The 23,789-nt window shown below is 41.1% G+C and overlaps 4 protein-coding genes across 4 annotated transcripts; 2 read left to right on the top strand and 2 right to left on the bottom strand.

Moving 5' to 3' along the window:
* Positions 1-349: 349 nt before the first annotated feature.
* On the bottom strand, positions 350-5,475 carry sdhb (succinate dehydrogenase complex, subunit B, iron sulfur (Ip)). The gene is made up of 8 exons (XM_047584009.1): positions 5,319-5,475; positions 4,442-4,575; positions 3,689-3,774; positions 2,953-3,089; positions 2,471-2,587; positions 2,275-2,376; positions 2,049-2,171; positions 350-896 (listed from the first exon to the last, which is right to left on the bottom strand). The coding sequence occupies exons 1-8, from the start codon at positions 5,388-5,390 to the stop codon at positions 816-818; spliced, it is 852 nt and encodes a 283-aa protein (XP_047439965.1). The 5' UTR covers positions 5,391-5,475; the 3' UTR covers positions 350-815.
* A 146-nt stretch (positions 5,476-5,621) lies between these two features.
* On the top strand, positions 5,622-7,864 carry mrpl20 (mitochondrial ribosomal protein L20). The gene is made up of 4 exons (XM_047584012.1): positions 5,622-5,954; positions 6,211-6,321; positions 6,768-6,845; positions 6,932-7,864. Exons 1-4 carry the CDS (start codon positions 5,868-5,870, stop codon positions 7,103-7,105), a joined length of 450 nt encoding a protein of 149 aa, XP_047439968.1. The 5' UTR covers positions 5,622-5,867; the 3' UTR covers positions 7,106-7,864.
* A 544-nt stretch (positions 7,865-8,408) lies between these two features.
* On the top strand, positions 8,409-13,419 carry atad3 (ATPase family AAA domain containing 3). Its single transcript, XM_047583955.1, has 16 exons — positions 8,409-8,715; positions 9,242-9,318; positions 9,615-9,716; positions 9,806-9,865; positions 9,946-10,015; positions 10,104-10,269; positions 10,437-10,506; positions 10,912-11,067; positions 11,160-11,216; positions 11,307-11,432; positions 11,526-11,650; positions 11,785-11,836; positions 11,923-11,993; positions 12,109-12,276; positions 12,416-12,524; positions 12,654-13,419. Exons 1-16 carry the CDS (start codon positions 8,523-8,525, stop codon positions 13,107-13,109), a joined length of 2,058 nt encoding a protein of 685 aa, XP_047439911.1. The 5' UTR covers positions 8,409-8,522; the 3' UTR covers positions 13,110-13,419.
* A 5,104-nt stretch (positions 13,420-18,523) lies between these two features.
* Positions 18,524-23,615, bottom strand: ssu72 (SSU72 homolog, RNA polymerase II CTD phosphatase). The gene is made up of 5 exons (XM_047583211.1): positions 23,333-23,615; positions 22,094-22,237; positions 20,001-20,140; positions 19,719-19,837; positions 18,524-19,454 (listed from the first exon to the last, which is right to left on the bottom strand). The coding sequence occupies exons 1-5, from the start codon at positions 23,410-23,412 to the stop codon at positions 19,353-19,355; spliced, it is 585 nt and encodes a 194-aa protein (XP_047439167.1). The 5' UTR covers positions 23,413-23,615; the 3' UTR covers positions 18,524-19,352.
* Between the last annotated feature and the right edge of the window lie 174 nt (positions 23,616-23,789).

The raw sequence follows: 23,789 nt of genomic DNA, 5'->3' as shown, positions 1-23,789 counted from the left end.
ATAGAGGATAAATGTGATAACTGTATGGAGCATATTCGGCCTTTAATATTAAAACTCCTTCAACCACTGAATATATGTCAGTGATTGTCGGATTGTTTGGGTGTTGGTGTAAAGCTGATATTACATGTTTCAATTCAGGCCGAATTACATGCTCTAAATGCAAGGGACACATTGAATGACTACCGTCTTTTTTTTTTACACCGTCATCTGCCTTTGTGAAAGATTTGAGTAGGAAAATTCCCATGGTTTGATTCTGCACAGTAGCGACACCTAGAGGACACTAAGCGCTAATGTAGCACTGGGTGGATGAAAGGAGTGTCATTAAACTTGCATGAACAATACAAACAACTGCAGGTATTTCATTTATTTTAATTCAACACAAATGGTGCTGTTGGTGTTGGATGTGTTATGGATTGTATACACAGGATGTTTGTGAGCCAGCTACTGGTTTGAAAAGCAACAAGCTAGAAAAATGTTTACATGCAAGAAAAAGCCAAATCTTTACATAAATGCGCAGCATCAAATCTCCCACTCACACAAACACGCACACGGAGTAGAGTTGGAGATAAATACCTGTGTTATGGTACATGTAAGACTAAGACACTCTCTCTCTCCTGCATTCATACTGTACATGTGCGTTTGTGTAACACCAAGTCGTCTGATCACACACTCCTGTTTCATATGACAGGCTACACCCAGCAGTCTGCAGGACGACTGGTGTACTGGCCATTCAGACCACAATAAGCAATATCAGTTAATCAATATATAATTTAATCATGGAGGGACAAGTTGTACAAGAGCTTCTACAGAGGTTTTCAGACAGCTGCAGACTTCTTCTCTTTGTATGTGGCCATCATCTTCTTGATCTCAGCGATCGCTTTCCCTGGATTCAAGCCCTAAGAGGAAGAAAGGAGAACAGAGGAGAGCAGTCAAGAAGACTTTCAACTATGGAAGGAGGAGAGCATGTAGGAACAAATCATCAAGCAGCATTTGCTGTCTGTACCTGAGGGATTGCGATTTACACTACATCCTAATTCCCTGATTTCATCTTTCTGTGCAAGATTAAAAAAAACCTTCTAGTCGTCATAAACTCTCTCCACCGCTCCGACGCTGATTTATTCTTCTGTGTCGGATCAAAGCAGAGCCTCCACTGTAGCCTATCCTTCGTCCTTGCAAGTATTTGTTGAGTTTCTCTTTGTACTTCAAACAAATTGTTCGGAGCTGAGTCACTCATGTTGAGCTAATAAATGTTGAACAACAGTTACTTCAACTGAAACCAGCGCAAAACACAAAACAGATAAGATTATGCTTCGGAAGGAAAGAGGGAGTTTCTTTTGTGCTCGCCCGGTCACTGAGACGTGAGGACAAGAAAATGCATCTTCAAACTGATCACAGCTGTTGTGGTTTGTGTCGCTGCAATGTGTAGTTACATTTGTGGAGTAGTTCAAATCCAGCTACGGACATAGATCAGATATAGAAGCATAAATCTGTTTTATTTGTCTTAGTGGGGGGAGGCAACACATTTCATTTACTGGAGATGCTTTACTGCACATGACCTCAAAAGGTTTTACTAGGGGATGACAAACAGATAAATAATACTGGCTAATGTTGTTTTTTTTCATATTATCTGTTTCAAATTCTTCATCCACTTAAAAAAAACTGATGGATCCATGGTTTATCCTTTGCTCTATTCTTCACTTTTTAATGTGCATCACAGTTGGTCTTCTTTTAGGATTCAACACATTTTAATTGTATGTAGTGTATTTTAAATTCAGGTCAACAATATTTTGACTAACAACCTTTAAACCACTTAACTGTTTCAATTAATTGTCATAAGAACAAGATTTTCTGTGTCCATTCATGTACACATTAATCTATTAGTCTGTGCACTTTATAAATGACACTTTTTGTGCTTGTGTTGATGGTTTTCTTGACCTGTGAGAAGAGAAGACATCTCTCTCCTCCATTTGTCTTTCCATATGAAGAAAAACAAACCATGAAGGGAACTGATACGTATATGTGCTTGAGGGTGCGTGCTGACATGTTACCTTGGGGCAGGTCTTAGTGCAGTTCATGATAGTGTGGCATCTATAGAGGGAGAAAGGATCCTGGAGCTTGGACAGACGTTCCTCTGTGAACTCATCTCGTGAGTCAATCATCCAACGATACGCCTGAGACAGGACGAAGTTTGGTTATTCATCCGTATGATTCATATTTTTTTGTTCTGATTCAGAAGATAATCCAAGTTTATGGTTTATGTGCTCAAACACACACCTGCATGAGCACAGCAGGCCCAAGGTATTTGTCTCCGTTCCACCAGTAACTTGGGCAGCTCGTACTGCAACAGGCGCACAGAATACATTCGTACAGCCCGTCCTGCATGGGAGGAAAGACACAAAAGGACATTTACATTTATTTGACTCTGAACTCTGAAATCCTTTAGAGGACTAAAAAAAAGTCTCTGGTGTACCAGCTTCTGTCTGTCCTCCACAGACTGCAGGTACTGCTCCTTCCCCTCCATTGCCTCGTCCTTCTTCTTCAAGTAGGGTTCAATTGATTTGTATTGTGCGTAGAAGTTACTCATGTCCTGCAAACAGAATTCAGCAATCAAACATCCAGTCAACATACAAATGTTGGGGTAAAACTTACTGACTAAAAAACACTGGTTCTTAACCTAGAAAACTGTCTCCAACTGTATTAAACATGTTCCCTAACATGGCAAATTAGTACGGTTGGTTCACATTCAAAAAACACACAAACATAAAGATACATGTTAATGACTTCAAACTCTCACTCCAAGGATTTGGCTTCACAGAGTAATGTAAAGATAACAATACAAACTGACGCTTTATAAAAAGGAAAAGGGGAAAAGCTCCCTTTTTTTGACTGCAGTGATACATTTTCATAACTGAGAGGTAAACACATCACGGTAAAGTAACCTTTTCTACTCACAGGCACCAGGTCCTTGACCACATACATATGTGGCAGAGGGTAAATCTTAGTTGGTTTGCTGATGTTGGTGTCAATCTTGTTGAGACACGCAAGTGTGTTTCCTCCATTAATGTTCATTGCACAGGATCCACAAATTCCTGATGAGAAGAAGATTCAGATTCAGACTTCAACTTTATTCATCCAAACAGGGAAGTTCATTTGCAGTTTTTCCACATGGGTCCCATACACAGTCAACCAATCAAATAAACAAACGTGCCAAGGAAACAATAAGTGCATGAGCACAAAATAATCAGTCACAAAATCAGTGCTCATTAACATCAACAAAAGCAGTCGTAAAAATCCAATACATAAATAAATTCCATGGATGAATAAATTCAATAAATAAATAGAAAACCACTTAAAAAGGAATAAAAGACTTTGTGTAATAATTTGTCCTGTTGGACCAGAAGGCAGAAAAAAAATAAACTCAGTCACAATAGCTGTAACTTCTGAGACAGTCTGAAAACATTTCTCAACACAACACTGGAAGTTTATTACTGCAGTGAAATCACAGGGTGATGTGTAAACGAGCAAAGCATTATCTTTAAATGTTGAGTGCTGATTAGTTAATATAAGTAAATCATTTTACAATAAGATGATTCTATAGACAAATCATTTATTATTAAGTATTTAGAGCTGGACTTAACGATTCTTAAATCTAATGCTGGCGTCATTCTCCAGTCTGTTTGTTACTGACCTTCTCTGCAGGAGCGGCGGAAGGTCAGAGTGGAGTCCATCTCATTTTTAATCTTGATGAGAGCATCAAGAACCATTGGGCCGCAACTAGAAGAAGAAGAAGAAGAAGAAGAAAAAGAGTCAGTCAGTGATTCTGCACACAAACATGTAGAAGTAACATCCCTGATGTGATTAATTGATTGAGTGACAGCCTCTTACGGCTGAGGAGCATTTTTGCGTGTTGGACTGGCTACGCTGTCGTGTTGACAGCAGTGACCTGAGAGTATCCACAAGCTGATTAGAGAACAGGTGAAGGAAGAGGACTGGAAGTGTGCCAGGCTACAAAATCCACCTGAACACTGTACTCTGCTCATCAGTGAGGCCATCTGTTCATACTGGAGCCCTGCTCTAAACAAAGCACCACATTTTCACCACTGCAAATTAACATGTCACCAGAACTATTGCAATTGTGTAGTAGGTTCATTCATAATTATGAATAAGATTAATTTTACTTGGATCATTAATGCTCAACATGACAAAGTGATCGTCTGCAACTTTCTCCAATTAAGGCTGGAAAATCACAAACAATCCTCAGAGAATTGAACTTGATGCCAGACATGAAAAAAAGTTCAGAAAAGTTCAGCTGGATATTCCAAGGGCCTCACCAGGACGGCATGTTGTACATTAACACCTCTATAGGTGGCTGTAGATAATGACACAGGGCTGATGACACACTGCACACTTCCTCTTGCCCAGAAAAAGCAGTGAGGCTTACGTGTTAAGGTCGATTTCGTAGGTCTGCATACGGGGTTTGTCTCCTGGAGTGTCTGGGTCCCATCTGTACACCTGGAACTTCTTTATTCTGGGTTGAGCTGCTGGAGCCGCAGCCGTCTGGGCATATCGCACCGCCTGACCACAGGGAGGAGGGAAGAAAGATAGAAGTCATTTGGCACTCGTCATCTTAAAAGTTAGATTGAATGAAAGTAACGATGCACCAGTAAAAGGCAAGATTTGCAGTTTCAAGCTTCTAGTTTTCACAGCATGAGGACTTAGTATATTTATTCATGTAAATATTGGCAGGTTTTGTGATTTAAATACCTTAAACACAGCTTTAACGTTATCCCTGGACTACTTTTACAGCAACAAAGATATGCAGGCAACTATTGAGACACATCAACTGTATCATTTATAGAAAACAACAGTCGTTTCTGATCTTATGAAGCAATGCAGATGACTTGCTCATCACACAGAGCAAGGATTTATTTATTAGGTCTGTTTGTTTGGACTTGATTTCGTACACAAAGCTGTCACACTGGTTTATGATGCTACTGCTCGCTGTTAGCTGCACACTGCTTACAATAACTTTGTCAACAAAGCGTTAACGTGGATTTCAATAGTATGTTTTACAACTAACTGTCCGTTAACAGATAATAAATAAAAAGACATAAACAAGATACCAGCACAGAACTACAGGTGGCAGACAGGTCTGTCTGTCTGACAGCTAGTAGCTAAACTCCACCACGTAACCCGGACTTCAGGGCATAGACGGGCCCGTCGCTGTCAAACTGTAACCTAGTAACGTGTGTCCGCGTGAAGCCTGCGGTAACTGACTGAGACGGTTCGTTAGTTTATTCAGGTGACTGTCCACATACCACCGGTCCAGCGGAAGCGCGGAAGGCCAAGACACTGCAACGGCTCAAGGACGTGAAACCAGCAACCGACATTTTGAAGCTGGAGTTTCTCTTCTCTGACCTCCACCGCCTGCTGTCCCAGAATCCAATGCGGCTACGTCGCAACTCGGCAGGAGCGCGCGTTTCTCTCACCGATCTATCCCGGATCAAACGACACTCACAAGAATACAGTTCAAATTTAAGGGATTTCAGGCACAATGCGTAACCGTTTGTTTTCAAGATTTATTTCTGATGTCCCTCTACTCCCAAAATTGTAATCATCTGCAGCAACTTATCAATTGGTTTGGTTCCAATACAACGCAGGCTCCTTTCTGGCCATCTGCTCCGCTTTCCCGGGGTTTAAAACGAACGCACCCAGCGCGTCTCAGTCAGTCGTGATACGGCATGAGAAACTGAACTCGCATCACAGTGAGCCTGCATGCACCTGGGACCGGCTAAGGTCACTTATTCCAATATTTTGAGTCTTTTAGAAGGGAAACTTTGGTGAAGTGGACTGACTGGAGCACTAAAATGGTGTTTCTGTCGTTGTCTTGTTGGATAAGAAACCGTGGAGCCGACAGATACTGGAAAGTCCAAGAACTTCTGAAGCATGCACGGGTAGGGTTGCGGCTATTTCCTGGAGTTATGTAGTCTAATATCTGTTTCATACTTGTCAAAACACGTGTCTAATGTCAGCATGCTGAAATAAGTTTGTTAGCTAACCGAGGTGTCGTTTGAACTACCTGATCGGTGAGTCATTGTGCTGCTTAGAAATGGCACATGCTACCAATGACACATCCCCCCCCGCCTCGTCGAGGTAATCGAATATGATCAGAGTGGTTAAGTTAGGTTTGTTGTTGTCATCCTCCAACAGCACTTCAGAGGCAGGAAGAACCGCTGCTACAGTCTGGCTGTGCGCTCCGTCAGGAGGGCTTTTGTCTACGCCACTAAAAGTCGGCAGTTCAAGAAACGCAACATGAGGACGGTAAGACCCAAATACTTATTTATTCCAACAATGCACAGACACAGTAGCTGGTGAACATAGACAAATTAGACATTTCTCATTTAGAGTTTTTTTTTCTTTTTTTCTGGAAATATTGTTTTTAATGTCCTTTGGAAACCTTGTTGTGGGAAGTGTCCAACTCCCTAGTCTGTCTTTTTTTAATGGATCTCGGAAACAACTACTGTATATTTAATATATTTAATAAACACATAAATAAGGACGCCAGCTAATCTCTAGACTCTGTCTTGACCAGTATATATCAGATTGATAGCAAAATAATTAAAGGGAGCAATTTTGTTTTTCTTTTATGAAGTAATTTAGATTTCTGTTGCCACTGTTTATTTTTAAATCTTGCCACCTCACCTGAGCCACCCTAATATTTGTATCTAAACTGAGTTGCCCTTCTGTTATTTTTTCTATTTCTTCAGCTCTGGATCTCGCGCATTGCTGCAGCAACACGAGAACATGGCATGAAGTACCCCGCCCTCATCCACAACCTCACAAAGGTTGGTTGTGTTGGACATGACAGCACTGCTCCCATCTCCATGCTCTTTGTCTTTGTTCATTCTGCCTCTTTATTTCCCCCGTACAGACCAGCGTTCAGCTCAACCGTCGAGTCATCAGCGACCTGGCCATCACAGAACCTCGGTCCTTCCTCTCACTTGCAAAACTGGCACAGGCTCGGCAACAGGAAGGCTTCCGGGCTGCGTTGGGTGATGGCAAAGAGCCTCCGGGCATCTTCTCCCGCGTTGTCACGCTGCAGTAAAGCACTTGCTACAGTCATGAATTTAAGTTTGCGTTGTGGTTGATAGAACGGTGTTCTTGGATTATTGAGATGGTTATTAAACAATCAGACCAAAACACACAGCTCCTTACTTTAATCTTACATGTGGTAACTCAAGTATTTGAGTTCACTGAGAATCCCCAGGAAATTTAATTGGCTGGACACTTGAGTATGAAGTTTTGAGATCCATTGTCTGACTTCTTCTGCATGAACAAATCATCATTTCCCACAGAGTAATGTCCCTGAAATAATATGTTGGACACAATAGCAGGACAGATGATTGCTGTAGCAGTGTCTCTGGAGACAGTTTCTTTGCTCACGATGCTACTATGCTGTGATACCTGTAAACAATGTGTCTATGAGATGATGTGTGACACCTTTATCTTTCATCCTACTATTAAGGTCATTGATATTTATCATTTCATCTGAGAATATTCTTGAAATGATACACAATTAAGTTATCAAAACCATGATACGCCATGATAATCCAGGATAGAAACAAACAGTTTAGCAAATGTACGTCCACAGACGGCAACATTACCACCCTCCTGATGTCCTCCAGTGTCACGATGGGAGAATGTGATCACTTTTCAGAACCTCTTGTGTATTGTATGCAATTTAAGATGATGTTTTTTTTTGTTTGTTTTTTTATTTCTTGTTTCTTTGTAAATATGTATTTTACCGTTTCACATGGTAAGAATGTCCTCTAAATGTTTGATTCATTAAACATTTTGATATGTATATTTTTGTCTTTATTGTCTCTATTTAAAAATAAATAAATATTTTGTGAAGCTTGCTAGAAATCTTTAGGGTGTGACTTAATGTGTTGGATGTTCTTTCTAATTACAGTATCAAAATGTTAGAGAAGACAAACTGGTTAAGCCATTTATTCCTGATTAGAGTTAGAAAACCTTTATTTGTCCCACAATGGGGAAAATTGCAGTTTGCAACAGCATATTTAGGGGAAGAAAAATAACCAGAATAAAGAGTGGGCCCCACATCTACCGCTCACTCTACAACCTTTAGATATAAAGGACAGACGGTATAACATCAATGTCAAATGAGCAGTGACTTACAAAACTAGAAGTTGCCTGATGCAACCAAAGGCAAACGACGTTCGTGCTTGTGAACATGACATGACCCTCTGCAGCTGCCGTACTGATTTAAGGTGGGACTACATGAATGACCTCTACGGGAACAGCTAATCAGACGAACGGATACTCGGTACGAGCCAATCGTCGTTGCTGTTACTCAACTAAACCTGCATGTTCAGCTGCACCTGCGCAGAAGACTGCGGCGTGACACGCGTGTGGAGGAAGTGCAGTGACAGACTGTGGTAGCTGCCAGTGCTCAGTTCATACGGAACCGGCTAAACTGTGCTTTATCTCTGCTCGGTAAGATGTCGTGGCTGTTCGGCCTGAACAAGGGACAGCCCGAACCCCCTCCCGGTTTACCGGTTCAGCCTCCACCTCCACCTCCGCCGGCCGGAGGCTCCGGAGGCGGCGGAGATAAACCCAAGGACAAATGGAGCAACTTCGATCCCACCGGGCTGGAGCGGGCTGCCCAGGCGGCCAAGGAGCTCGACAAGTCCCGTAAGTGTTGAGGGGGGTTCAGGGTGGATCACCGGTGAGGAGGCAGATGCAGGTTGGGACAGTTTGCCGGCCTTTAGAAAGCCATGATGGCCAAGGGGTCCTGCTCCAGTCTGCCTCTCATGCTTCATGGTAGTGGTCGCTTCAGTCATGCAATAGCTTAAATAATGAGGCCCAGCCCCGGAGCAGATACTGAAGGTTACAATTAAGTGAAGTTACTGATTGCATTAGAGATCGAAGCTGTGCTGCAGCCACCTTCATCCGAAGAGGGGCTCGGTTCAAAGGTCACAACCTTGCAACCTGGCGTGCAGTCAAAGCACACACACACACACACACACACACACACACACACACACACACACAAGGGTCACCAACACTTGTATCTTTTTGTCATATTTCAGATGCAGGCGCATCATGTTACTAAGAAAACAAAACCACATCCAACAAGAGGCGTTTTTAAAAACACAAAGCTCTACCACTGTAACATCTTATAATTGTGCTGTGTGTGTCCCCTCTCATCTTTCTGCAGGCCATGCCAAAGAAGCTCTGGACCTGGCCCGAATGCAGGAACAGAGCACTCAGATGGAGCACCAGAGTAAAATTAAGGTACAGAGGACAACTTTAGTCTGAGGACAACTGAAAATTAATTTAAAGGGCGCAACACACACACACACACACACACACACACACACACACACAAAAAGAGTACAGATGAAAACATGTGAGGAATGGTAGAAAATCATCCGATTCTAACAAAGTGCTGTGTCTTAAAAGTCGTCTGTGGGTCCATGTGTTCATACTTCATTGTTTTTAGGACTTTTAATTGCATCAGTCACAGCGTGGCAAAGAACCTTCAGCGTTCTCTAGTGTGTTAAGTTTTCCTTTGCATGTCACTTTAACAGGAGTACGAAGCAGCAGTGGAGCAGCTGAAAGGAGACCAGATACGCATCCAGGCTGAGGAGAGGAGAAAAACTCTAAACGAGGAGACGAAGCAGCATCAAGCTGTAAGAGAAAAAATGTTTTTATTGTCATTTCCCCACCATTGAATAGATTTTATTTGCATGGTGATGTTTTTTTTATTGTCTCTCCACAGAGAGCTCAGTACCAAGATAAACTGGCCAGGCAACGATATGAGGAGCAGCTAAGGCAACAGGTGAGAATATCTCCTCAAGCGCTCTATATAAAATATTTTGGAATGAGAATCCGTACCAATGTATTTTTTTTTCCCAACAGCAAGCTCTGAACGAGGAGAACCTCCGCAAACAGGAGGAGTCTGTCCAAAAACAGGAGGCCATGAGAAAAGGTAGTGACCTCACCTCTGCTGCGCTGATGATGACACTTCAGATATGATGAGCAGGGGTTTATGGATTTGTTGTTCTGCGTTTCCATAGCAACGATACAGCATGAGATGGAGCTGAGACACAAGAATGAGCTTCTGCGCATAGAGGCGGAGTCTAAGGCCCGAGGCCGCGTGGAGAGAGAAAACGCCGATATAATCCGAGAGCAGATCCGTCTGAAGGCTGCAGAGCACAGACAGACTGTCCTGGAGTCCATAAAGTAAGAAACGCCAGTGTGACATGGTTCCACGCTTTCACTCTCTTGTGTTCAGGATGGTGGTCCTGAGGGATGCTGATGTTTTAAATTTAGTCACCATCACTCATGTTAACTGGTTAATCCACAGTGAGAGTCTGTCCTGTTAACAGTGAAGATGTATTTTCTTTCAGGACTGCAGGTGCTGTGTTTGGAGAAGGATTTAGAGCCTTTGTGTCAGACTGGGACAAAGTCACAGCCACGGTGAGACTTTTGTTTCCATTCACAGTCGGTTTAGTGAATTATTATACGGGAGGTACATAAAGAGTTGAATTTGTCACAGAATGAGTGAAGACAAACAGGGGCAACACAATGGTTTATCTGAAATACAGTTGGGATTTACAAATTCATCTGCTGCCCACTGACTGAAGCCTCTGTATTTACGAAGGTTTTAAGAAGAACCAGCTAGCTTGCTTGTGCAACAAGCTAGTCTGAACAAGTAATTCCCCTTGTAGATGATTAAAACTTATCTAAGTCTAAGTTACTCTCATTCACACACACTGGGATTTAAAGGCGCAGGCTGTCAATGTGGCTAAATTCACACGTGTTTAATGTAATTGTAGTGAACTCTATTTCATAATTTTGTAACTTCATCCCTCCCATCACCAGGTGGCAGGACTGACCCTTCTAGCTGTGGGAGTCTATTCAGCCCGTAACGCTACAGCCGTGGCAGGGCGTTACATCGAGGCCAGACTTGGGAAGCCATCGCTAGTGCGGGAGACGTCCCGATTCACAGTGGCAGAGGCAATTAAACATCCAGTCAAGGTACCTAATAATGACTTGATATTTTTCACATCACCTAAGTTGCAGATTACAACGTGCTAATTACAATTCTTCACCCGTCTTAAACTATTTAGACGGTCAAACGACTGAAGAGTAAACCTCAGGATGCCCTTGAGGGAGTCGTGCTCAGTGTAAGTAGACATCAAGTGTATTCAGATATAGTAACAAATATGTACTTTTTTGTAATCACTCTAATTAAAATACATTTTACTGTTCCTCAGCCTTCCTTGGAAGAGCGTGTGCGTGACATTGCCATAGCAACAAGAAACACAAGGCAGAACCATGGCCTCTACAGGAACATCCTCATGTACGGTCCTCCAGGGACAGGAAAAACACTGTTTGCTAAGGTACATGTGAGAGGTGAACAGTGTCATTTTTTTTAGGACAAGAGAAACCATTCATGTGTCTAACTCTAAGATTTCTGATTCTGGGTTGAGCAGAAGCTGGCAATGCATTCTGGGATGGACTATGCCATAATGACAGGTGGTGATGTAGCACCAATGGGCCGTGATGGTGTGACTGCCATGCACAAAGTCTTTGACTGGGCCGGAACAAGTCGACGCGGGTATGCTACAGATAATATCTTGGGTGGGATATAGTGGGATCTTGGGTAGTTCACACTGAATACACAGTGCACAGCAGTGTTGTCCACTCCAGATGTATATCATGAACAGATATCTATCACTTGTCCTTTTACAGACTTCTCCTTTTCGTTGATGAGGCTGATGCATTCCTCCGCAAGAGATCCACTGTAAGTCTGCCAGTATTTCATTAATCCGTCAGGGACCCAAACGTCAACGAAGTGACCATTCATTACTTTACTCTTGTTCTTTGTAGGAAAAGATCAGTGAAGACCTCAGAGCCACTCTGAATGCCTTCTTGTATCGCACCGGGGAACAAAGCAACAAGTAAAAACTTCTATACCACATTCACCAATGGAAAACTGTCTTACTCTCGCACATCAATTCAATTTATCTACTCTCGAGCTGCTTCATTTCTTAATTTCTGTTTTTTCCCCTGCAGGTTTATGTTGGTGTTGGCCAGTAACCAGCCAGAGCAGTTTGACTGGGCCATCAACGACCGTATAGATGAAATAGTGAATTTTGCCCTGCCAGGTCCTGAGGAGAGGGAGAGGCTGGTGCGACTGTACTTCGACCGATATGTGCTGGAGCCAGCCACCGGAGGGAGGCAGTGAGTATTGTCCCAATGATATAATGAGATACAGATGATTTTTGGAAGGGACGAAAGTCTTAAATCTAACCTTAAAAGTAAAGTAAGACCAGGTGCTGTGTCTCTCTCATGTATTTGGTGTGTGTGTTTTTGCTTGAAGGAGGATGAAGCTGGCACAGTTTGACTACGGTAAAAAGTGCTCTGAGATAGCAAAGCGTACAGACGGCATGTCAGGAAGAGAGATCTCCAAGCTGGGTGTGGCCTGGCAGGTATGTTTCCTGGAATCTTTTTACATATCTGCAGAATGATTGTCAATTCCTTCTTCAATATGTTACACAATGTTTATTGGTGTGAGGTCAGCATATGTGAAAATGAGCTGTCTCGTGTTTTTTTGCTAGGCGGCAGCATATTCCTCTGAGGATGGAGTCCTGACAGAGGCTATGATTGATGCTAGAGTTGACGATGCTGTCAAACAGCACAATCAGAAGATGGACTGGCTGCGTGGAGAGGGGGAGACTCTGAGCCTCACACCTCCACCAGCTGGAGGGGCAAGCAGCGGAGGAAAAATGGGTTTTAATCTCCCCCTCAGTGAGGCACCTCAGGCTCAGGAGGTGATTGCTCCAGCCCTTGAGATGAAGCAAGAAGGTGAAGTTATACCTTCAGACATCAACCAATTGGCACAGGGTGAAAGTGCTGTCCCAGCTGAAGAGGACTGTAAAGATGCTGCCCAAGCAGAAGCTACGACAGCAGAAGAGAGTTTAGACCAACCTGCTGCCTCTCCTGACAGTGAGGTCAAGAAAGGAAAAGAAGACAAGACTGGGTCCTCTCCTTCAAAGGATGGAACTCCAGTCTGAGTTGTAGATTTGTCCCTTGGGACTATCGCAGTAAAAAAAAAAAGTTTAGTGTCCTTTCCCCTTAACTAGTCTCAGTTTATGTCTAAAAGCCTGTTGGACTGTCTTCATGACAGGTGGAGGAGCATGGGGGGAGATAACCAATTAACACAAGTGAAGCCTGAGACTCTTTCATTTTAATATATAATGTATACAGTCTAAAGGTGAACTTCACATGGAAACCAGACGCTGTGTCTGTAATTACACTATATAAATGTTGTGCAAAGTGGAATATGTCTGAAATGATTAAATGGATCTGTGTTTTCATATAAAATGATTCAGATTTTACTTAAAATCACAATTAAAACACTTTTTTTTTCTTTTTTTTTTTACTTTTGTGGCATATTTATACGACGATACTATTGAAACGAGTTATCAGCCCGAGACCAGAACATCTTAATAAAACACTATTCTATTGTAATGTATTTAAAGAGATGTGGCTTTGCCATGGTATTATCAGACATTCTGTATGGTTTTGAAGATGCAAACATTAGAGGAGTAACTTATACAACTTGGCCAAAAAAAAAAAAAAAAGTCAACACCTGGATTTAATGAAGCAAATAGGTATGAGCCTCCTATTGGATAATTAATGTATGGGTGATTATCTTTCTGCTGATAACAAGTTATTTAACCCCAACTGATGCAATGAGTAGCTTCTGATTTCTTAAACAACCATGTTGAAAGACATTCTGTGGTTGTGGAAATGATGTTAGTCTGTTTGAGAAGGGTCAAATCACTGGCATACATTATGCAGAGAAAACATCTAAGGAGACTGAAGCAGAAACTACTAAAACCGGGTTAAAAACTTTCCAATGTCTTATTAAAAACTGTAAGGATAGTGGAGAACTATCGTCTTTGAGGTAGAAATGTGGTTGGGGAAAAAAGTCCTTATTGATAGTGATCGGCGATCCCTTGAACTTTTGGTGAAATCAAATCAATAAAAACAACAGTAGAACGCAGGGCCATGTTTAATAGTGAAAGTAAGAGCATTTGTTCACACACAGTGTGAAGGGAACTGAAGGGACTGGGACTAAACAGCTGAGTAGCCTTAAGAAAACCACTAATCAGTGAGGCTAACTGGGAAAAGGGCTTCAGTTTGCTGGGGAGCATAAACACTGGACTCTGGAGGAATGGAAGAAGGTCATGTGGTCTGATGAGTCCAGATTTACCCTGTTCCAGAGTGATGGGGCATCAGGGTAAGAAGAGACAGATGAAGTGATGCTCCCATCATGTCTAGTGTCTACAGTACCAGTCTGTGTGTGTTGTGCTATGATCCGGGATCACTGCAGTTTCTCAGATCTAGGTTCAGCAACATTATGCCCAAAGAATGAGGTCAGCTGACTACTGAACATACTCAATGACCAGGTTATTCCATCAGTGGAGTTTTTCTTCCCTTATGGCACAGGCATATTCCAAGATTACAAAGCCAGGATTGACTGGACTCAAATTGTGAAAGAATGGTTCAGGGAGCATGAGATGATATTTTCACTCATGGATTTGCCACCACAGGGTCCAGGCCCGTAACCCCATTGAAAATCTTTGGGAAGGCTTTGATCAGTGGTCAGATTCTCTCATCATCAATACAAGATCTTGGCAAAATATGAACGCAGCACTGGATGGATGGGTGCTGTAATCAAAGCTAAAGGTGGTCCAATGAAATGTGAAAGGTGAAGAGTGGAGAGACCATTCTGTCCTGTAAAAAAAAACATCAAGCTGGGATTTTAATATCTCACTGTAATCGAGTTCTGGAGGAACCCGCTTCTCCAACACAATGGTTTAGAACAGAACCTGTCACAGGCTATGGGCTGTGTTTACCTAACATGATGTACAGTGTCACATAATAGAATATTACATAAATGTTTTAGTATTGATTATGAGGATCTATTCAAGTTGACTTGATTTAGAAACACAACCAAAGGCGGTAAATTATAAGACATCATGCTCATTTGGTGAAAACTCTGTAGGTCTTTAGCACTGACTTCTTAAAGTCTGCTCATGGGTTTAAGTATTAAGCATAAATCTGAAAACTACAGGTTTGATAATAAACATTTATGTGGCGTTAGTAAGAAATATGCTTGTCTCACTCTTCATCTATCCCTCCTCCTGTAAGATAACACACCTGGAATCACTCGAAGACTAAATGCATTACTCGGAGCATTCTCTTAATTTCTACGTGGCCTGGCCACATCTTTCTGATCTCCATATTCCTTGTTTCTTGGTGTGCAGCCTTAGACTTGTGTCCACGGGAAAACTTATGAAGACAGAAAACCTCACACAAAGTCACTGTTGTATTTAATCCCCATTTTTGTCTTGTTCAACGTCCAACATCTCCTTTAACGTCTTTTTGGTGAGCACTCAGTGAAGACGTCGGAGTGTTTCGGATGTTGTTGCCTGGAGTCCGCTGAGGTAGGAAATCTGGGCATCCATGACCACAAGTGAAAATCTAGGAGGGGGAGGAAATTAAATAAATAAATGTGTGTGTGAGTGTGTGCAGAGGGATTTCATTTTGAAAACGGTGTGTTATCTATCTATATAGGTACATTACCTGAAACTTAACAGGCACAGGCCACAATTTTGGTAAATTTATTGTAAATTTTTCTTCACTGGTTTACATCCATGATGGTTAATCATTATACAATTATTATGTTAAAGTTCAGGTACAATCACAGTCTTTTTGCAGAAAAGGTGACATGTGGCGGGAAACTTTCACTTACTACGATACTTGATCATAACTACGTAAAAGCTAAGCTTCAGTTGGCTCCTTACTCACTGTCATGTTGGTTTACTCTCCAGACCTTGAGCAACAAACACCAGATCTCATTTAGCCACAGCAAGAACCAACCGACGCAGAGACCCAAGAGTAGTCCAGCCATCACGTCCCTCTGCTGACGGGTCATGATGTCACTTCCCAAGTAAGTTTTTGTGGTATCCACCAGAGACTGGCCTCCATCGAATGGAACGACGTGATAGGCTTCATGGCTGCAGTGACAAGTAGGAGGATGGGGCACGAATGTGAAGAGACACCAGTGACAGGAATAACAGATTGTACTACAAAGTGCATCTCTAAAAAAAAAAAAAAAAAAAACAGACAGCTAAAACAAAGGCTTCTGGACATGTTGAGCTGTTGTGTTTCATCATTGTTTGTTTTTCATGTTTCATTCATGTTCATGTTTCAACCAATCAGCTTCTTCAGCCCTGAGGAGTTTTTATTAGGATCATCCGTGGGTGGTGCCCATCTACAACTCGTATGATTAGGGTCTGTTCATGAACAAATGCTCACCTGCAATTAAGAGGCGTTTGTTCAGATGAACACCAGTTGTGTTCTGTTTTTTCTCCACACAACAACTTAACTTGCAGGCACTATGAACTTGCAGGTCTTTATCCACACTATGACCTGCATAACTAAGAATCTTCACATGCATATAAACTTAGATGTACTGTATATTAATGTGTGCACATGATGATGAATAAAATTTTTTTCATGAAGTTGAACGTGAATGTTTGACATTTTAAATTTCTAGTTGACATATTTTTAATTTGTTCATGAACAAAGAGAAGCTATTTATAAATTTATTTTTTAGGTTTAGGAATAAAATCCGTAAATCAAAAGGATAAATTAACCTGGAAACAACTGTGAATAATTTAATATTTGTATCATCACTCTCCATAAAACATTAAACAGGGTTAATATTATGTTTAAAGATGTCATTAGCGGATACTATTAGGAATTAATTAATTCAGTCATTCATTGAAATGTTAAGCAAACCTGTTTTGGTTTATGATGGCCCACAGCTCTGACCACAACACCTCATGACAGACACTGCATCAGAGGGCATGTAGTTGATTTGATCAGTCAGTATAAAATAAAACTTTAATAAAGGAGTGAGCTCAGCAAAATGCAGAACACTTAGTGCAACATGTCTGTGAATGGGAGGATATACAGGTTCTTGCATTGTACAATGGTGTAAAGTGAGTCTGGCAGTTTTAAGGCTGCAAGTAACACTTTTAACAATGAACAATGCATATATAGTTCAAGGGTCTAACATCTTCAGATGAAGAATCTCTCCTTTCCAAAGCTCATTAATAACATACTTTGACTATAACACATGATAAAAACAGCCCTACTTTGATTTAAAACATTTCAGCCCTAACCCATAATTTTCAGCTCATGTTGAAACAGCACCTTTGATCTACATGACGATTTTACAGGGTGTAGTTTGTTAAGCAGTAAAACCCAGATTGAATTAAACACTGAAGTGTTTCTGTTATTTAATTTAGCCCACATGTGGTTGTCAAGATAACAGAAACGTGTTGTTCTACACAATCCAAACCTAGAAACCACAGCCTCCAAAATGAAAACAGCTCTCTGGGTTGTTTTAAACAAATGCTGAATACCATCAGGCTCATAAAGATATGATTTAACGCAGGACTGTCACCTGCAGTTTAACAGTATAATCTCACAGATAGTATGAGGATGTTGGAGCATTTTTTACCTCCCACAGGTGCACTGGCAGACGTGGTCCTTCCCTCGTATAAAAGGTAACATGAAGTTTTGAAGGCGTTGAAAAAGCGCTTCCATGTCCGGCAAAAAAATCACAATCTGAAACAAAACTAAAGTTGAAGGAAAAAAAGACGCAGAAATTTTCCGAACACAATACTGATGGCGCTTGTTGTGACCATTACATAGTACAGTAAAAAAAAAAAAAAAAAAAAAAAAAAAAACAAACGAGAAAAAAAAAAAAAACGTCTCGTCTTCTTTATGCCGTCTTACCTGTTGTTATCTGACATTAGTGCGCACCGAGAGAAGACGAGTGGCACCACACGGACAGAGACAGGTCACTTCTCTATCAGCGGTCAGGACTTCAGGCTAATGAAGCGGGTTGTCATGGTTACGTTAGCTGAAGGTCACTTCAAAACGCGCCTTACGGTCGCTAGGTAAGTTGTTGATATTTAATGCTAATTTAATTTATTGGGTTATTAGACGAAATACGCCTGGTTAAAAAAAAAAAAAAAAAAAAAAAATGTCCTTGCTTTGTAAAAGGTTCACTGAACACACCTTAGGTGTCTGCAGCCGACCACATTATGAAAACAAAGATAAACGATATAAATATCTATATGCACAGGAGCTAAACTTTGCATTTAGCTCAACCCTAAATGCCTAATGCCTAAATTAAATTAATCTTCTGCAGTGATATTCTAAGGTGCAAATATGGGGAAATCTCTGTCAGTACCTTAACTGATGCAGTAATTGCTAATATTTAGTCAAACAATACCTAGTAATGCTTAATATTAATGCCCCCTAATCAAACGACTGTGGCAAAAAAAATAAATAAATAAAAAAAAGTCACAAAGCCAATAAAGAGTCATGACATCTTTTCTTAGAGATGTTTCTTTCTTTAGTAGATTCATATGTACATACAGAAAAATCAGGCACTCTGAGCTGAGCTCGCATCAGAAAATAATTACATTGCTTCAATTCTCTTAACATTTACAAAAGAAAAAAAAATACTAAGCCCTGAAAGACAGCATATCAGAGTTTAAATATGAATCAACACATTATATTGGAAACAAACTGGAGGAGCACCCTATGAGGGGTCTGTGTTTGGTTATTCATTAATTGCCCATCCACTTTAACTTAATCCTAACTAATCTACAACACAAAGTCGCACAAAAACACGCATACAGTTCAAATAATTATCCTCCCATGTGTAAACACTTTCACGCTGTCCCAGGTCGGGAATTTAAATCTGACATATATGCTTCAATCAAATACATTTGTATATCATCATCTGAAGAGAAAATAAACAGCATAAATAAGCTGTGTTGAACAAAAAGTGTGAAGGACTTGTCAAAGAGTTGATGAATTTGAGGTGTAGGTCTTATGGCTCTCCCTGAGGAGACATGGTCGAGTGATTTATCTGGACTGGGATAGGGGAGGACCTTGGCCTGACCTTGAACTGGAGGAATAAAGGCAGACTGAGAGCAGCGAGTCCATCCTCTGCATGGAGGAAAAACTCATTATGACCAATATGTCCAACAGCAGCCATTTGTTAGGTCCTGACCCTAAGCTGTGTGTGTAGCCGTAGGCCCACAATATGTATGCACTGTGTTTTGGATAACTGAGGAGTATGAAGCGTGCATGTCCATTTCTCTATTTTCTGATTGCTTGTCATCTCGGTCTGTGTTTATTGCAAACTGTGTTGTGTGTCAGTAGAAGCAGACAGTGTGAAGAAAAGGCCGGTTGCTCTTATCCTCAAACTCTTGTAGGAGCTCATCGATTTCATTCTCCATGTCGTCAGTGTGCTGGATCTGCATGGATGGAGAGTGAAGCACATTAACACAGCCCATTTCCACCAGTAATAGAAAATCAATGTTTTACCCTCAGCATCATTTTCATTAGGTACCTACTAAATGTCATTTTAAATATATATTGTTTGACAGCACTTTAAGAATATTTAATTATTTTAGACAACAATCAACTGCATAAATACACTGCAAAAAAAAAAAAAAAAAACTCCATGTTGTAACATCTGCTCCAACTGTGCTCATATAGTGGTATCTGGGAACACTCACACATTGACACAGCTCACAGATGAGGAAGGCGCCCAGCGTGGCTTCCTCGTGGTTATCCTGAATGTCTACATTGATTACATGTACAGGCTGCAGAGTCTCCTGCTCTCTTGAATTTAGATCTGGGAAAGAAACAACATCAAGAGAAACGATGTGTCAAATTTAGTCAGGTTAGGGTAATACAGGGACTGCATACAGTCTGAAAATATGATTTGTGGGCCCACAACAATATACTTTTAAAACTTTAGTTACTTCAGTGGTAAACATTTTTATAAGAATCCTCACCCTCCAGCACTTGGTCATAGACTCTCTCTTCACAGGTGATGACCAGGTCAAACTTGTCCTTGCAGTTTTGAAAGCGCTCTGGCTTTGATTTGATGCGTTTGTTGCGGTCCAGCATGTGCAAGATGCCGTTCTGTGTATATCTGAAGAGTGGGGAGGTCAAGGAATACAGCAGAATCCAAGGTAACACAACAACTTACCAAACAGAAAAAACAAGAAATGAAAAAAAAAAAAAAGACCCGAGTTTGTCAGAACAAGACTGTATGTTTCATTCCCATTAGTTCAATTACACCTCAGTGAAAGCACAGGAGTAAGCAAATCTACACTTGAGAGGCGTCAGCGTATCAATGTCAAAGGAGAACTACAGCACCCTCTGGTGGTGACAACAGTTCATCAGCGAGTGCTCCGTTAGAGAAACGAGGTGGATGGGAGAATGGATTCTCAGGACAATAACAGTATCTTTAGACAGCAATTTATCCATTCAACGTAGTTTTAATATCATTGTCATCAACAAACCACTCTTGATAAGGTCAGGCTAAAACAGTTATCGTAAAAACAGAGTATAGTTTGTTTATGTCTCTAAAACTGCCAGAACTCAGGGCATCAGCCATCTTAAGAGGCATTTCCATAGAGTGAAAGAATTTACCTTTCGCATAATTTCTAATAAAGCACTATATGCAGACTAAACCAAAAACTACTAGAAGCACTAGTAAGACATCGGACAGCTTATACAGCATCCATTGATTATACATTGAGACTTACAGAGGCTCTGCATCAGTGAACTTTAGACATATGGGGAATCACAGCTGACTTCAACTTACCATGAGAAAAAACACTTGCAGTACAGCAGCAAGAACAAGTAAATACCTTGTGAAAAACTTTTGATCTACTTTTAAACCTTGTTGTGCCCTATAAGTCTTTAAGCACAGTAATCCACTAAAGCCTTCTCAGATAGCATTAGCCTAATAGCATAATTGCCTCAGACACATTTAAATAAATTTGGAAAACATTATTTTTTTTTTTTTTTTAGCAAGCACGTTGGTATTTTTATTTTTATTTTAACAGTAAGTCAAAAAATGACTTAGCCAATGATGGTATTAGGCTAACGATATGCTAAAGGGCTATATTCACCAGATTTAGAAGCAACAATTGCTGGAGATAATAAACGCCCGCCTGCTTCGTCTTGACAGGACCAATAATGAAAGTCTTTGTCATTGTCTATTTTTTTGATGTAGTTGCTGCATTTACAATGAAAAAAATTCTGCATTTTTCCTCCCACTCTTCTTATAATAAAGTTTGTATAGTGCCCATTTACAGCTACGTGCATACGCATTACGCACAGTAACCGGAATCGGTTGTAAACATCTTTAACTTACCTTGGGGCACTAGACTCAAAAAGATGTCTCAGTAATTAAAAATCTTACCAAGGTCAATGGTTTGATGAAAACTCCATTTCTCCAATGACTTCATTAACATCTGTATTTATTTACTTATTCCCCCGCCTATTTGGGAGAACCGTGCATCTTTGTTCAGTGGGATCTCCTGTGATTGTTCCATAATTTCCCCCATACTATGTCTTAGAATATTTATAATTGAGGCACAAGCGACTCAGCTAATTACTGCAATTAACTAGAAGAAACACGAGCCACATTAAGTTGAACACCAGAACAAAAATACTAATTACTGGTGTGTAACTGCAAAAGCACCTGTTTAGACAAAGAGAAAACCTCATTAGCAAAGAACAGAGGCAAAAAGACAATGATAAAATATAAATCTATAAACTGTGTTTAAAAGGCAACTGTAGATTTCAATCCAGTCTCAGAAAAAGCTTTATGACCTTCACCAAACTGCACTTACTGTTCAGCTGTTGTACTGCAAGGTGACTCTCCACCTGTGTTATAGAGGTTTAATGATAAAGTCACAGATCTTTTTTTTTTTTTTTTTTTTTTTACCCTGCACGTGATTGGCACACTCATCTGCTGTGGTGCTCCAACGATTGACAGCTAATCAATTTACACCTGCGTGGGTCATGTTTACAGTTCTGGCGTCTTGTGCATGTTAAGTGTGTGTGGAATAAGTGAGTGAGATGGGGATACAGTTCCTTGTCCTTGCGGACCAAGTCGTTGTACATCTGTTCATATGTCGTTTTGAAGTCATAGACATTTGGCTTATCCGGGGCAGGGCCGGGAAGCTTCACATGAGAGCCTGTCCCGAATGAACGCACATCAAATCCACGTTTGCTGCAAAAGAGGAGAAACAAGAGAGTAATTAACGATCAACTTTACCTCGCCCCCCTCCCCCCCAAAAATACATAAAAGAAAAAAGCAATAATCTGTGTCTCCAGGTCTGTGGGGTACCCATTACACTCAACCACCTCACAAATAAGATCTAAACTACATTTCAGAAAAACAATTGTCCTAGCAGAAACTTTGTTCCCTTCAGAGTAAAGGATCAGTTGCAGATCGTCTCTCCTGTCCACGGTGTGACGTGTCTGCACGTCATGATGACAAGAACACAGTATACCTGCCTCCATTTGAACCAGTACTAGTATATCTCATAAAGTCAGCGAAATCCATTAGAAGACATCATAAAAATAAAATGCATTCTTATCATTACACTATTATTACTGTTGTATGAGTGCCAAGGTGAAATTAAAGGGTCTAAACTTGCCAGTGGTCATGCCTGCCATAAAACCAAACTTTTATTTCAGCTGACCACATCACAGATCCAAATGATGACTTTGCTCGAATAAAAGAGACCACAGGTGGTAAATGAGACTCGTTTTTCTCCAAATCCAGTGTCGTTTCCTTTGGGAAATGTACAAACAGCTCGTCTCCTTTATGTAACAACCAACTAATCTAGACACGTAACTCCTGAATGCTGTATTGAAGTGAGGGACTGGTCGGACTTGATTAGCTACAGATGCAGTTTGTCACTTCCGGATTAATTCCTACTAGAGGGCGCTCTTATCCACATGTGTAGGGTGAAAAAAAACTACACAACAACTCAGGCCTCATCTTTAAATCCCTGAATCAGGTTGAAAGTAAAAAAATAAAATTAAATTAAAAAATAAATTAAAAAAATCTATGTGGACGAGGAGTTGAAGTAACCGTAAACCTGGACCCTGGTAGGAAAGCTGGGTTTAAAATGCGCTGCCGCCCCTTTGAGACACCCAGAAGTGTGAGTCCATTGTTAAAGTGCCCCCGAGGCCCGACAGGCTGCAAGTCACCGTGGCACGGCCCGTGACCGGCCCAGAAAACCGCTCGATACCGCACAGATTTCGTTCACTCCGCGGTCGCTTTAGTTTTCTTCTCCTGCCGGCGGCTCATCTTTACCTGAGGATATTGTGCGCTTCCATACTGCGATTCTGGTTGCTCGAGCACACAACCGCTACACGCAGCGGGTGGCTCGGCATTGCGACGCCCCGGCTGAAACTAACCCGATACCAGCGGTCAGAAACTATTAAGAGGAAGTTGCTTCGATCCCTGTTTAGAAAACCTAGACAAGACAAACCCCTTAAAATAAGTTAATCGATAAAGCGTTTCGAATACAAATACTGTGCGATGGATTCGTCTTCTTTTCAAGCAGGAAGTTAAAATGGCGGAGTGCCGTGCGTCGACGACAGCTTTATGAAGCGACGTCACTTGAGGGCGGGACTTGTCGCGTCAAAAATGCAGCGACACAGACGTGATGTAGTAAACAAACGCGCGGTTTGCTTTTACACTATAAAAGTCATATGCTTCTATTATAAAGTGCCCGTTATAAAACATTACACAACATATAGACTGGTGA

Source organism: Mugil cephalus, chromosome 4 (assembly GCF_022458985.1).
Source record: "Mugil cephalus isolate CIBA_MC_2020 chromosome 4, CIBA_Mcephalus_1.1, whole genome shotgun sequence".
In the NCBI taxonomy this organism is placed as follows: Eukaryota; Metazoa; Chordata; class Actinopteri; order Mugiliformes; family Mugilidae; genus Mugil; species Mugil cephalus.
Note: the sequence above shows the minus strand (reverse complement) of the source record. Positions and strands in the feature narration are given on the sequence as shown.

Excerpts from the sequence above, each read along its gene's own strand:
- sdhb (XM_047584009.1), bottom strand. The coding sequence starts at position 5,390 with ATGTCGGTTGCTGGTTTCACGTCCTTGAGCCGTTGCAGTGTCTTGGCC. Across the intron at positions 4,576-5,318 it reads GCGCTTCCGCTGGACCGGTG|GCGGTGCGATATGCCCAGAC; the intron begins GTATGTGGACAG and ends CCCTGTGGTCAG. Across the intron at positions 2,172-2,274 it reads GGCCTGCTGTGCTCATGCAG|GCGTATCGTTGGATGATTGA; the intron begins GTGTGTGTTTGA and ends GTCCTGTCTCAG.
- atad3 (XM_047583955.1), top strand. The coding sequence starts at position 8,523 with ATGTCGTGGCTGTTCGGCCTGAACAAGGGACAGCCCGAACCCCCTCCC. Across the intron at positions 8,716-9,241 it reads CAAGGAGCTCGACAAGTCCC|GCCATGCCAAAGAAGCTCTG; the intron begins GTAAGTGTTGAG and ends ATCTTTCTGCAG. Across the intron at positions 11,217-11,306 it reads TTGAGGGAGTCGTGCTCAGT|CCTTCCTTGGAAGAGCGTGT; the intron begins GTAAGTAGACAT and ends ACTGTTCCTCAG.
- ssu72 (XM_047583211.1), bottom strand. The coding sequence starts at position 23,412 with ATGCCGAGCCACCCGCTGCGTGTAGCGGTTGTGTGCTCGAGCAACCAG. Across the intron at positions 22,238-23,332 it reads GAAGCGCACAATATCCTCAG|CAAACGTGGATTTGATGTGC; the intron begins GTAAAGATGAGC and ends CCTCTTTTGCAG. Across the intron at positions 19,838-20,000 it reads CTATGACCAAGTGCTGGAGG|ATCTAAATTCAAGAGAGCAG; the intron begins GTGAGGATTCTT and ends TTTCTTTCCCAG.
- mrpl20 (XM_047584012.1), top strand. The coding sequence starts at position 5,868 with ATGGTGTTTCTGTCGTTGTCTTGTTGGATAAGAAACCGTGGAGCCGAC. Across the intron at positions 5,955-6,210 it reads AACTTCTGAAGCATGCACGG|CACTTCAGAGGCAGGAAGAA; the intron begins GTAGGGTTGCGG and ends ATCCTCCAACAG. Across the intron at positions 6,846-6,931 it reads TCATCCACAACCTCACAAAG|ACCAGCGTTCAGCTCAACCG; the intron begins GTTGGTTGTGTT and ends TCCCCCGTACAG.